General features: G+C 46.2%; 4 protein-coding genes across 4 annotated transcripts; all 4 read right to left on the reverse strand.

Annotated features, from left to right (window-relative positions):
* Positions 1-46: 46 nt before the first annotated feature.
* Positions 47-1,096, reverse strand: JR316_0002863 (uncharacterized protein; the record flags this gene model as incomplete). The annotated part of the gene is made up of 4 exons (XM_047888648.1): positions 47-262; positions 316-668; positions 717-795; positions 842-1,096. The coding sequence occupies 4 exons, from the start codon at positions 1,094-1,096 to the stop codon at positions 47-49; spliced, it is 903 nt and encodes a 300-aa protein (XP_047751022.1).
* A 1,255-nt stretch (positions 1,097-2,351) lies between these two features.
* JR316_0002864 (uncharacterized protein) lies at positions 2,352-3,728 on the reverse strand (the record flags this gene model as incomplete). The annotated part of the gene is made up of 3 exons (XM_047888649.1): positions 2,352-3,151; positions 3,207-3,584; positions 3,641-3,728. 3 exons carry the CDS (start codon positions 3,726-3,728, stop codon positions 2,352-2,354), a joined length of 1,266 nt encoding a protein of 421 aa, XP_047751023.1.
* Positions 3,729-4,316: 588 nt separating this feature from the next.
* On the reverse strand, positions 4,317-5,146 carry JR316_0002865 (uncharacterized protein; the record flags this gene model as incomplete). Its single annotated transcript, XM_047888650.1, has 4 exons — positions 4,317-4,416; positions 4,569-4,689; positions 4,735-4,821; positions 4,882-5,146. The coding sequence occupies 4 exons, from the start codon at positions 5,144-5,146 to the stop codon at positions 4,317-4,319; spliced, it is 573 nt and encodes a 190-aa protein (XP_047751024.1).
* A 185-nt stretch (positions 5,147-5,331) lies between these two features.
* JR316_0002866 (uncharacterized protein) lies at positions 5,332-6,694 on the reverse strand (the record flags this gene model as incomplete). The annotated part of the gene is made up of 5 exons (XM_047888651.1): positions 5,332-5,652; positions 5,725-5,892; positions 5,958-6,155; positions 6,218-6,333; positions 6,400-6,694. The coding sequence occupies 5 exons, from the start codon at positions 6,692-6,694 to the stop codon at positions 5,332-5,334; spliced, it is 1,098 nt and encodes a 365-aa protein (XP_047751025.1).
* Between the last annotated feature and the right edge of the window lie 6,141 nt (positions 6,695-12,835).

Consider the following 12,835-nt stretch of genomic DNA (forward strand, 5'->3'; position numbering starts at 1 on the left):
GTCGGAACTCAGGGACGCTATCAGACAACAAGGTGTCTTCATTTGCTTATTTTTCCTGCTCGATAGCTCTGTGAGCATTTACGGGATCCTCGGGTCGAGACATTAAAACTCTGCGCTCTATGTCGGCAGCGTGTGTACTTCGGTCGAGACAATTATCAAATTCCATAGCGGGGAGATGCATCAAAGTGCTCGATGCAAACGTTGCAGTGTCGGTCTCGTTTACAACGGCAAGATGCAACACCATTACTGTCGGTGCAAGTCCCTACCAAGCTGATGAGAGATTAGTACCATATAAGAAGCTAACAATATACATACCGAGGCCAGGTATACAATCATATTAATATACTCATCTACCTGTGACCACCGTGATTGAATGTCGTAGAATATAGGGCTGAACGGAGATATCGCTTGAACAAGCAGAAGTAGTACATGCACCGCAGCCGATTGAAGAATGGTAGTAAAAATATGCTTGTATCTTGAAATCGATCGGTTCGTATTCCTGGAGACAGTGTAAATCCTGTATCCTATGAGAAATGTGGTGAAGAACGTAGTGGCAAGACACGTGAATGAGAACGCTTCATCAACATGGTTGATCATATCTTTCCCTGCTTGATTGGTGACGAGTATTGGAGTAAATGAATTAAGCACGGTAGCAGTGATAACGAGAGCTATGCAGTCGATTTAATCTTTGCTGTATGCGCATGACTTTAACGTACCAGACTCTGTAAATAATAATAACAGTAACATTGCTACAATCTTCAACGATTGACCCCATACGTGATAGCACCTCCAAATCTATAACAAATATCAGCATTTCTCCAGAGTGGGATAATTCACAGACCAGAAGTCCATCTTCAATTACAAGTACCACGTTTTGGCTCGTGTTCAGCGCTTCAATAAACCAAATAGGAGGTTCAAGATACGCCCAGAAGATAGAATCCTTTGTGTCTCCATGGGTAGCGTAAGACCAACTGATGAAATACCACTGGAGGCATAAAATTACAACATTTACTGAATAGAGAACGGTGATTGTTGCCAAAACAATTTTACGGCTCTGGGCCATATCCAACAGTCCTTTGGACACTTTCAAGAACATGAGTGACTGTATACAACTGTAGCCTTTGTATCGACCACATACCATAAATGTAAACGGTGGCACAGTATACCACTGTATAAATCCCTACCCAAACTAATCTCGTATATTTTTTAACTGGTGGCTCAAGGCAACACTTACCCATAAGAAAAACTTGAAGCATGCAGGTATTCAGAAACCAATGGGCTCACTAATTGTCTGGTAAACCAGTGTAACGACGCCTTTGCGTATTTGGTCAAGGTTGATGTATCTTGAGGCAAATACGGACCAATCAAGATGTTGAATATGATACTTCTGTTGGAATCTCGTAGACGTTGGTGAGAGCACATATCGGATAATCCGGGGTGCTGCAACAAAATGATAATTTGAGAGAATTCATGTGAATTTCCACCAAACGTCTGGCTGGATACACCAATAAACAGAGAAGCCATATCGGCTAGTATTTGAGACTCCAAATCCGCAAATCGGCAAGAATTTAGGTAGATGCTCTGCATTGTCTTGTAGAGTGTATGTTGAAACAAGTTGGAAAGAGTTGTAAATTCTGCTTTTCCATCAACGCAGCGGACTGAGACAATCCCATGGAGTGCCTGTAGCTCAGAGAGAATAGATCCATCAGTATTATTTTCTGCTCGGCCTATTGTTTCAATGTCAAAGGCTGTAACACTTTTGTCCCAACCATGGGTAAATATTAATCCAAAAGTGGGTCCGTCAATGGGTATTGTCTCCAGGACCTGTTGTACACACATGGTTAATGCCGTTTTAACAAGTTTGGAGAGTGATATAATTAGTTTCATTAGAGGGTTAGATTGTTTCTTGAGCTTTATAGTATCCCAACGGATCATAGCAATAAGAACGTGTAGGAAATGATTGACCGCGGAGAGGGGCCACGCGGTATAGTTTGCGTTGGGAATATGCGCATCTGTTTGGGTAAAGAGCTCAAGGCTTTCGTGCAAACGTCTGAGTTCTTCAATTATGATATCGGCGCCGAAGTAGGAATGACTACTCCTGATTAAATGAGGCAATATTGCGTCAAATATACGAGTCAGAAGATACCGATGTTGCGACACGCCAATACTGTAGAACTCAACATCAACGACTGCATGTCATGCATTAAAATAAAATACACACTGTGTTATCATCTGTTCAACATTAGGGTCTCCTTGGAGCATTCCTCTCAAATGCCTTATAGACAATGACCACAGGGACTGCTTGATGGTAGTTGTGTCAATTGCGAAACGCCCGGATCTAGAACCATTTGTTATGAATTCCCTAAAGGAGAGGTGATGAAATGATAGCCAGATCCTTCGTGAACTGGTGAACCGAAGATGGGTTCCAATTTTTGGAAAATTGGTGGACAGATATATTCCTTTCTGTAAATTATGGATTGCATCGATCTCAAAATTTGATGTAGTTCTGCTGGGGGGATGTCGAAAACGTGCTGCATGACAGCGTCTGACATGGTGCATTTCAGTAGAATAGTGGTAAGAACCCGTTTCAACGAGTCCCAGCGTGGATACGAAGACAAAATGGCAGCATATAAGCTATCCAACTGGGTGAATGCAGAGGCTTCATGAGGTCCCGCCATGTCCAATATATGAAGTTGATCCAGGGGATTGCAATGGGGGGAATCTCCAACAAAATTTAAGACGGTAGAGGCGTAAATGAACTGTCCTGAAGCGGATCGGACAAAGCGGTCAATAATGTGTTCCTCAGGCCAAGGACGAGGAGTGGAAGACATCAATTTAATGTTTTCGTCGTAGATCCTATTAAATTCATCGCGTAGATAGGATTTGACTCCGTCATAGGCATCGAGGTCATCATTGAGGGAAAGACATTTGACAACAGAACTCAAACACCCAATCTCAAACGCATCGAAGATCCAGTACTCAGGACGGCTGATAATCAAGAATCGCAGTGGAATGCTGTGTTGGATAATTGCATTGGATATGGTGGAAAGAATGGCGCTTTGAATGCACTTTCCCCCAGCGCACTCGTCCAGTCCGTCAATAATAATCGTCGGGTGATGGGATGGCCAACGGTGTACCCTTTTTGAGAGGCCTGATAATAAGATTGTAAAGTTGAATCTGAATCGATTTGGTGGGCAGGGTAGGACTCTCCTGCATAACAGCGTCAAGAGCCTCACGGTACTCAGTAAAATTCATCGCGAGCTCGTATGCGATGGTAGCAAACAACTTATTCCCGTCGCCACGTCCAGGAGCGCCTTTTGCAAAGAAAAAACTAGAGCCGTATTTTCGACTGATAGGTTGGTCCTTCAGCATCGTGGCGATTGTGTGTCCAATCGCAGATTTTCCAGCGCCTGCAGGACCATGGAGCCATAGGGTCTGTTTTTCAGGACTCGGGTCGTCGATCCATTCCATAATAGTGTCAATAATCCTCTTACGAGTGCCCGGGTGGCACTGAGCTGGTGGAAACCGTTCCGCCGAGTCGAATATCGCGTCTGCAGCTATGTATTTCTCGAGTATGTGTAGACCTTTGTTTCATCTAATGAACAACTATCCTATTCCACTGTGTCACTCTAGCACTTACCGGTATCTCTCCCTCGGTAGACATTCTGTGTTTGACAGAAGCTTCCCCCAGTGATCATCAAGTGGTGCGCGTCCGGAAATTGCTGCATTTCTGAATAACAGGATAAAGTGTGCGAGGGGATAGTTTGAGGTTGACGGTATATTACCTTCGGTCGGACGGGGCAGCAGAAGACAAGACTGACAAGTGTTGTGGTACTGCATCTTTACCCCTACTACATGTATCCTTGATTTCAAACCTTTCTATCAACATCATGATGGGCACTGCTGTGTTTCTGTACGTATCCTCCGACCCTTTAATCAGCCATCCGTCATTCAGAATAGGTATACAAGTACCCTTCCCAAAGAACATCCCTATTTTTCCAGTCAAATGTCAACTTGCACGCACAATCATCGTGAAGTCACGCAGACCAACTGCATGGAACTTATCCATGCCACTCAACAATTCTGCACGCGGGCAAGCCACGCAGATCTGGTTCCTAATAAAAAAGGCAAGGAACTTCAGCTACGCGATTCAAACAGGTCAATACACACGATTCCCTACTATACGGGATTGATGATGTCGCACCAACCAGAGCGATCCCATCGTGATCGTGATCGTCGTGAATTTAAAGCGAAGTGCAGCGTTGTATTGTACATAGCCGAGTTTACATTTGAATAAGATACGACCCCAGTGATCATCATGTTGATTCCACCCCACCTGCACTCAGAAGCGATGCTCCAACAGCCGCTCTCGACAAAGAAGAAGGGAGCGTGGAGAGTGCAGGGTCGGGAGAGTGCCTAGTTGGTGAGTATTTGAAGTCGATGTTCAGTCTAGGCAAAAACAACGGGTGCAAGGGGAAGAACGAAATGTGCAATGTGATCTCAATCACCAACACTTGAAAACCCATCCCACCATCGAACCCATTCAGCTCATCAAAGGCATAGTTTACCTATACATCAACACGCCCTGCACTGCGCAGAATTCGGCATCCTCTGCCAAAATGCAAGCAAGGAGCGCAAGGTGGTCTGGTTCATGAGTGGAAGAAGAGGGAGGGGGGTTGGTCGCAGGTGCTGAATCGGCGTGAATGGTGTTGTGGGAGAGCTAGGATTGTTTACACGGATTGGGAGGGAAGAATCGAGCGGGAGTAGGTGTGGGTGTGAATGCGGGTGTGGATGTAGAAGTGGGAATATGTGGAATATGTGCTGGAAGGGAAAGAAGACCGGCGGGTGCCAACTCGTGTATAGGGAAGAACTTGTACTTACCGGCGTTGTTCGCATTCGTCCTGTTTATGAATATAGAGGGAACAAAGGGGTTGCTGAATTGCATGTTTGTGTTGAACCGTGCAACGGGGGAGGCGAGGCGGGAGAGGACGCGAAGACCGGGAGCGCAGAAGAGTCGAGAAGAGGTGCTGACGTGTTTGTTCTTGTTGTGCACGGGCGAAAGCTGTAGCGCGCTTGTTTCCTGCTTGGCTTTCATCTCCGACCAGAAGCGCTTTTCCTCTGGCTCCACCACGGATTCTGACTCCATCTCTTTCCTGGGACACCTCTGTTGTGTCGTCTGCGGTGTCGCATCTCACTCGGTGGGAACGGCTTGGAGGTCAAACTATCATCATTGTTCCTTAACGGTCTCGTACGAGCAAGAAAGGCGACAATGAAAATCAAGTATTTTAATTCTAATAACATCCCGAGTAATATTCATTTTCTGTGCGTTTATCATTTAGAGTCATCATCATCAACATCTATCCAAGTGACACATTTACAACCGCTCAACACCGCACGAGAAAGCCTCGCCATCAAAATGTCCCCCGACTTGCCTTCCGAATCAAGCGTCTCCACGAACATGGGTAAATTGTCAAGATATCGGTATACACCCGACAAATGCGCAATTCGCGCCAGAGATGCATGGAGGCGGATGTATTTTGAATTTGGTAGCGGTATATTGATATTGGATGGTGTTGTGAATGTGATGACCGGTGGATCATCATCGACTAATCCCTCACAGTATGCTTGCGCAAGATATGTGTTGGGTTTGTCCTTTGAAGTATTGAACAATAATTAGCGTTCTGTATAGAGAATCTGAAGCGAAATGGGATGGTGTGAACTTACTGGAACTTCCTCAAGCCAAAGAGCGAGAACGTTAAAGTGCTCTCTAGTCACATATGCTAATGCAATGCTGTTCGACATGTCATATACCATATCACCACTAAGATCAGTAGCAACGGGAATGCCACTGAATCCATATAGAAGGTCTCCGAGTGTCTTTGAGCATTCAGTCTATCCAATAGAGTGTCAATAAAATTGGATGTTTGTTGAACTCAAACTCGTATAAGACCACGTACCGTGTGAAATCCGTATGCAGACAGATCAAAGTTCCAGTCTATGGAAGGGGGGATTATACTACACAACAAAATTAGATCCTGATGATGATATGGCCGACCGCCGAGTACTTGTTTTCGCTCGGCTGGTGTCATTAGAGGAAAGCATTGCTCATCGGGGATGTGTGTTATTTTACACGAAAATCCATCGCGGTGTAAGACCTAAATGTCAATTGATTTTCTTGAGAGTTACTGCGAAAGTAGCGACAATGTAAAAAACTCACGGTACGTCTAGCCGAATTTTCACCCCTCGGATATGGGTCTGGAGTACCATACAAATCCTCTTCCTCGAAGGAATAATACACGCGTTCATCCGTAAATTCGTTTCTGCGGCGGGTGACTGTATTAGAGACAAGGATGAGGTCTATTGACATCAATGACGAGCAGAAAAACAAGATGAACATACAAGCTCCGAAGATATAATGCACATAAAATTCTGCCAGCAAGTTCAAATCCCACTTATTCTTCCGCCACTCTATTATCTCACGCGCGATGAACAAGGATCCGGATGTAGACGGAGCCTCGAGGATCATGTATCCGAGTACACGTGCATACATGAACAATTTCTTCTCCTCCCCAGCTGAAGCCTCCATCGCACAACAGTGCGCATAAGCTTCTTGGATAACGCCCGCATCGGGACCTTCGAATTGAGTCGTCAGAGGAAGTGCCTGGACACTCAAAAGAAAACCCAGGTAATCCATGGGCTACGGATAGCGGCAAGGAGTCGGATGATTTGGTGCGATGTTCTTAATTGTTTTTTTTTCTTCTTCTATTTATACTGTGCGCGTGCAATGCCAACTCCCACGGCTACATAACGTTATACTTCAGGATCTTTGCCGCGTTGCATCTAACCGCAGTGAAGCGAAACTGCACGTAAACCCAGACAGAGACAAAGAAATTCTAGGTCAGCCACGCATCAAAAGCTTCGATTATCGACTACAACATTACAGATGTACAAGAAAATCATGGGATAAAGCTTAAACGGACTTCCCAGAATTAGGACGCGCAGAAGCACAGACAATAGACACATACACACAGAGAAGTCACCCAGAAAGACCACAACGAGCAAGGCCCGCGTACACATTCAAAGCCAAAGTCCAACGTACATGCACTGTGCAATCTCAGCGACTAACCCGTCATCCTGCATGCCGCATCCCACATTCAACATCCAGCATGAATTCACACGGGATGGACAGTACATGATGTAGTTCGGTGGAGGTCACGCCAGACAAAGAGGTTTGATGAGTAGATAGAACCCGTCTGAGTTAGTCCAGAGTCCAGACTTACAGGACGGTGAGATGGGATAAGACGTATACGCACCTAACCATCCAATCTACCCTCACACAGTCAGGCATCATCGCCAAGAAGCGTGTGCGCTGTGGTACAGTTGCAGATCATCCCGTTCCGTTCCCGAACAACTGACCTATGCATAGCGCTGCCTAACCGTACAGAGCCACTGAGAGGGATACGTCCACAACGCGACGCTATGATATGATATAATATAAACGATTCATACCCAAGCAAACCCGATCCCCTCCAAGCTCAAGCTCAAACATCTTAACCTCAAACGACGCCCGCAGGCGACGGGACAATCGCTCACATTCCTAACAACCCTATCAAGTACATTATCAATAACATCATCATCATTGATATTCGCATCGACCGTCTCCCGGTTCTCATTTGACTTGACAGACTAGCTATCAACTCTTCGACCACCTTTTTATAGAAAACACTTTAATCCCATCCAAGACTCATATCAAGCAGCAACAGTGACCCTGTGGAACGGGCTCGAGCCTTCATGTCTATTTCAGCAACACCAGCACTAAATTCTCATCGATTCGACCTGAACAAGAAAGACCTAGATCCCGGAGTAATTGGTCATGACAGATCATGCGGACTCTGACTATCTGACTATCCCACCCGTCTTGCTCACGCTGGATGGACAGTAGATGGCTCCGATAAGGATAGTCACTCAAATTTCTCATGGCCAACGCATGCTGCGCATTTTGCATTTTGCATCTTGAACTTGAACTCACACCACCGCCTGCACGATGTGCACCCTTTACCATCATGCTAAATACCATCATATCCGCACCACGCTATCCACCAGCTTAGACCGCCATGCCAAATCATCCAGTACGTATCATCCTCCGCAACATTCCAATAACAACATGTAATAAATTAAAGCCACAGCATCAAACACAAATCCAACATACAAATCTCGATGGACTTTGATAACCATACCTCCAACTCTACAAGCTGAAAGGGGCGGTCATCAGAAAATTCGTAAGTAAAAATCCATATAATACATTCACATATTCATTGGAAAACTTACATTTAATGTCAATTGAGCACACTGAAAACCTAGCCTGAATGACTGCCCGCAATCCAAATCCGGATAAGTGATCAATGTCACTGTTCAACCCCACACTGCAGCACCTGGACCGGCATCATCAACTTCATTCAACTGATCCCAACTTACGTCATTAAGACACAAGCATATTTTGGCGACCATACAAACAAGCAAATAACATTTACAGCTCCAGATGGATTCACAGAGATCCATCTACCCGAAGCTAGATATCTGAATATGCATGCGGCGATGTGCAAAGTAATCCATTCTGCAGGGTTACAGTTGAATGATTTCCTGGATAACTGATCAATGTCGACTTTCAACCGGGCAACTCATGGTTTTCAAGTTCAACACTTGAAATGGATATATAAACTACTTCTCGATAAATGAATAATTACAAATTATTAGATTGGAATTATCGAGGATTATTATATGTATGGAATAGTATCAATCAACGTGACGTGCACAAGTATATGTGCGAGTTTCAGTTTTACAGAATCGAGACAATAAAAATGCCCAGGTCCTCCAGAGTCCAGCTACAAGATGAAGATACGCACACCCAGCGTCACGCACGAAAGTGGGAGCAAAAAAAGAAGCAGCTCGTGTTGACTCTCTAATTTTCTCTTACCTTACAATCCAAATGGTCAAAGCGCAGGGCTGGAGCGACCCGGGAGGCGCGCCCGAACATCCAGGGCGTTTGATGTTGGTTTGATGAAGAGCGATCCGAGTGTTACCACTGAGCGGCGTGAGCGTAATAAGAGTCAAGACTGGGACGAGTGTCGGATAATGTGCAATGGCGTTGGGATATCAATATATCAGGCTCGGGCTCTGGAATGGGGTGGATTGCGATGCGCAAACTCTCCAAACACCATTTTACAACAAACACTACAATCCCATCCAAGACTCATATCAAGTATCTATATAAACATAACCGTCGCACGGCAGACAGCCGTCTCAAAAAACATATCTATTTCAGCAACATCGATTCCGCCTGAACAAGAAAGATCCCGGAGTAATCGAGTGATCATGCGGACTTTGACTATCTGAATCCCACCCGCCTTGCTCACGCTGGATGGACAGTGGATGGCTCCGATAAGGATAGTCATATAATTCTCATGGCCAACGCATGCTGCGCATTTCGCTTTTTCATCTTGAACTTGAACTCACACCACTATCAAGACTGAACCCCGCCACAATCGCATCCGCCTGCAAGATGTGCACCCTTCACTATCATGCTCAATATCATCATATCCGCACCATACTATCCACCAGCTTACACCGCCACGTCAAATCATCCAGTACGTATCATCCTCCCCAACATCCCAATAACAACGTGCAATAACTTAAAGCCACAGCATCAACCGCAAACACAAACCCAACCCATACCCAAATCTCGATGGACTTTGATAACCACACCTCACACTCGAAGTTACAAGGCGGGGACAGTCATCAGAAACTATGTAAGTAAAAAAAATCCATATAATACATTCACATATCCATTGGTAAACTTACATTATTATTTAATGTCAATTGAGCACAATGAAAGCCTAGCCTCCATGTTCAACCCACTGCAGCACCTGGACCGGCATCATCAACTTGGAACATTCAACTGATCCCAACTCATCGGCTTACCTCGTATATCATGGTTTTATTCAACACTTGAAAAGGATATACAAACTACTGTTCAATAAATGAATAATTATAAATGATTAGATTGGAATTATCGAGGATTATTATATGTATGGAATAGTATCAATTGACGTGATGCGCACAAGTATACCTGCAAATGTAAATTTTACAGAAGTGAGGTAATAACAGCGCCCAGGTCATCCGTTCTTCATAAATAGTGCAGTGCAGTGCACAACCAACCATGGAACCTTCAAAACGAAGATACACACCCACCCACCACCCGACCACTCACCATCACATAAAAAACAGGGAGACAGAGAAGACGTCGACGCCGCTCGTCGCTCGAGTTGACTGTCTACCCTTCTTCTCTTACCTGCGAATTCAGATGGTCGAAGCGCAGGGCTGGAGCGGGGGGCGGGGCACGGCGCGCGGGACCATCCAAGGCGGTTGATAAAGAGAATCAAGGTAGACGATAGATGTAGACGATAGCACGATAGGACGATAGACGATAGGAATGAGGAATGAGGAATGAAATGCTGGTATGTAGGGAGGGTAGGCCAGGCTAGGTATAGGTATAGACGTGGTGCTACCGACTCTCTGAATCGTCATACAGAGTCGAGTCGCGGGACGAGACGCAAGGAGACCAGAGGCAAGACCCAGACAGAACGACGAGATGCAATACAATACAACACACATACACACACACACACACACACGCATCCAATTGCTTCTTCCCAGCCAACTGACAACCTACAACGCGACTCTTTAAATTTTTCAACCGATCATCGCACCACCGCGCACCGTTCGCAGTACGCGTACGAGTTGCCAATAGCAAGTGGATCGAATGGGATGGAATTGGAGTCGCAGTTGTCGATGTAGTTGTAATTGGGGGGTGGGGGATACGAGTGTGTATAGCGCTGCAGAGCCAGACTGAGCCAGACGAAACGAGAGGATATGATATAATATCACATATACAACTAACCCATACCCAAGTAAACCCGACCCTCTCTAAGCTTAACCTCAAGCTCAAGCTCAACCTCCAACGACACCGCACGGCTCGGGACAATAACTCACATCCCTGAACGCCCAACAGCCCAAAAGCCCCAAAACCCAAAAGCTCAACGACCCAGCCACACTGCCAATGCTGATATTCGAAGGACAGAACGCAGACACGCGCCGCACAGAAACACAGAAACACAGAAACACAGAAACGCAGAACGCAGACACGAACGCTAGTTCAGGACGTCTGGCATAGGATTTCGATGTGTATGTACCATCACGGTGTGCGTTATGAGTATGGGCGTACTGTGGCGGGTGGCTGGTGGTGGGTGTTGGTGGTTGGTGTTGGGTGTCGGATAAGGTGCGATGATAAGGTGCGATGGGGAATGAGGACGGTTCATGAGCCCGCGAGATGGGGGCGGTAGTAAGATAAACCGAACAGTCGAGAGACGAGCGAGTGAGCGAGTGTGTGTGTGTGTGGACCGTTATACAAGGCACGGGAACCGAATGCGCAGATGCCACATAGTACACACCCCTCCAAGTTCCAAGTTCCAAGTTCCAATTCCAAAGAACAAGAACAAGGGACAAACGCGTACATCCTCCCAGAACAACCCTCCCCTCCCCTCTCCAAGCTTAATATCAAACTTAACACCATCGCTCACATCCCTGAACGACCCAACGACCCAACGACCCAGCCACGCCAGACACCGACACGCTTAGTACAGAACACAGACACTCGCCGCACAGAAACGCAGAAACGCAGACCCTCGCCGCACAGAACGCTGAACACTAGTTCAGAATGCAGAACGCAGAACGCAGAACACAGTGCAGCGCAGCGCAGCGAGGGGCGGGGCGGGGCGAGTTCAGAACGTAACGTGCGGCGTGTGTACGTGCGTTATGGATATGCGTGCATTGTAGCGGGTGGCGGGGGCTGGTGTCGGACACGGTACGATGAGGTATCACGATAGGCCATGACGTCGAAACGAGACGCAACGATGCGATATAAACGACCCATACCCATACCTAATCTCAAACTTACGCCATCGCTCAGATACCTGGACCTAACAGCCCAAAAGCCCAAAAGCCAAAAGCCCAGCCACGCCGAACACAGATGTTCGCCGAACAGAACGCAGACACGCGCCGCACAGAAACACAGAACTTGGACCTTGGCGCACAGAACGCAGCACAGAACTTATCGCAGCGCGGGGCGGGGCAAGTTCAGAACGTCTGGCATATGGCTTGTGGTGAGTAAGTGCCATCACGGTGTGTGTTATGAATATGCGTGCATTGTGGCGGGTGGCTGGGGACGGTGGCGGGTGGCGGGGGATGGTGTCGGATAAGGTGCAAGGTGCGATGGGGTATCATTGACAGGATGAGATGGGGCGGTGATAAGATAAAGCAATCGAGTGACGAGCAGGCACGGGAACCGAATGAGCACATACATACCCCTTCCAGAATCCAAAGAACAAGAAAATCCGCTGGGGGAGAATCTCACGGGAGAAAGTGATGGGAGAAATTGATGCCAAGTCTGTATCAACGGCAATGTGACAGTGTTGTCGGCACACGCTTGTAAGTTCAATTCGGAGTTTGAAAGCACAGAGGGGGCCTGGGCAGATGACAGAGTCTCACGAACCACATCGAAGTCAAATTATAAATTAACTTGGCATACTATGTAGTCACATTCCAGACATAAAGATTTCAACTTCAACTTCTATAAACTGTTCCCTTTAGTCTTTCAGAGTTGTGCACTGTCTCTTATACTTTATATATAAAGGTAATTAGGAAGAAAATTGACCAAAGCTGGAAAAGACTTGTGCCAGAAGGTAAAAAATCATGATGATAATCTCAAATTCACAATAGA

Source organism: Psilocybe cubensis, chromosome 3 (assembly GCF_017499595.1).
Source record: "Psilocybe cubensis strain MGC-MH-2018 chromosome 3, whole genome shotgun sequence".
In the NCBI taxonomy this organism is placed as follows: domain Eukaryota; kingdom Fungi; phylum Basidiomycota; class Agaricomycetes; order Agaricales; family Agrocybaceae; genus Psilocybe; species Psilocybe cubensis.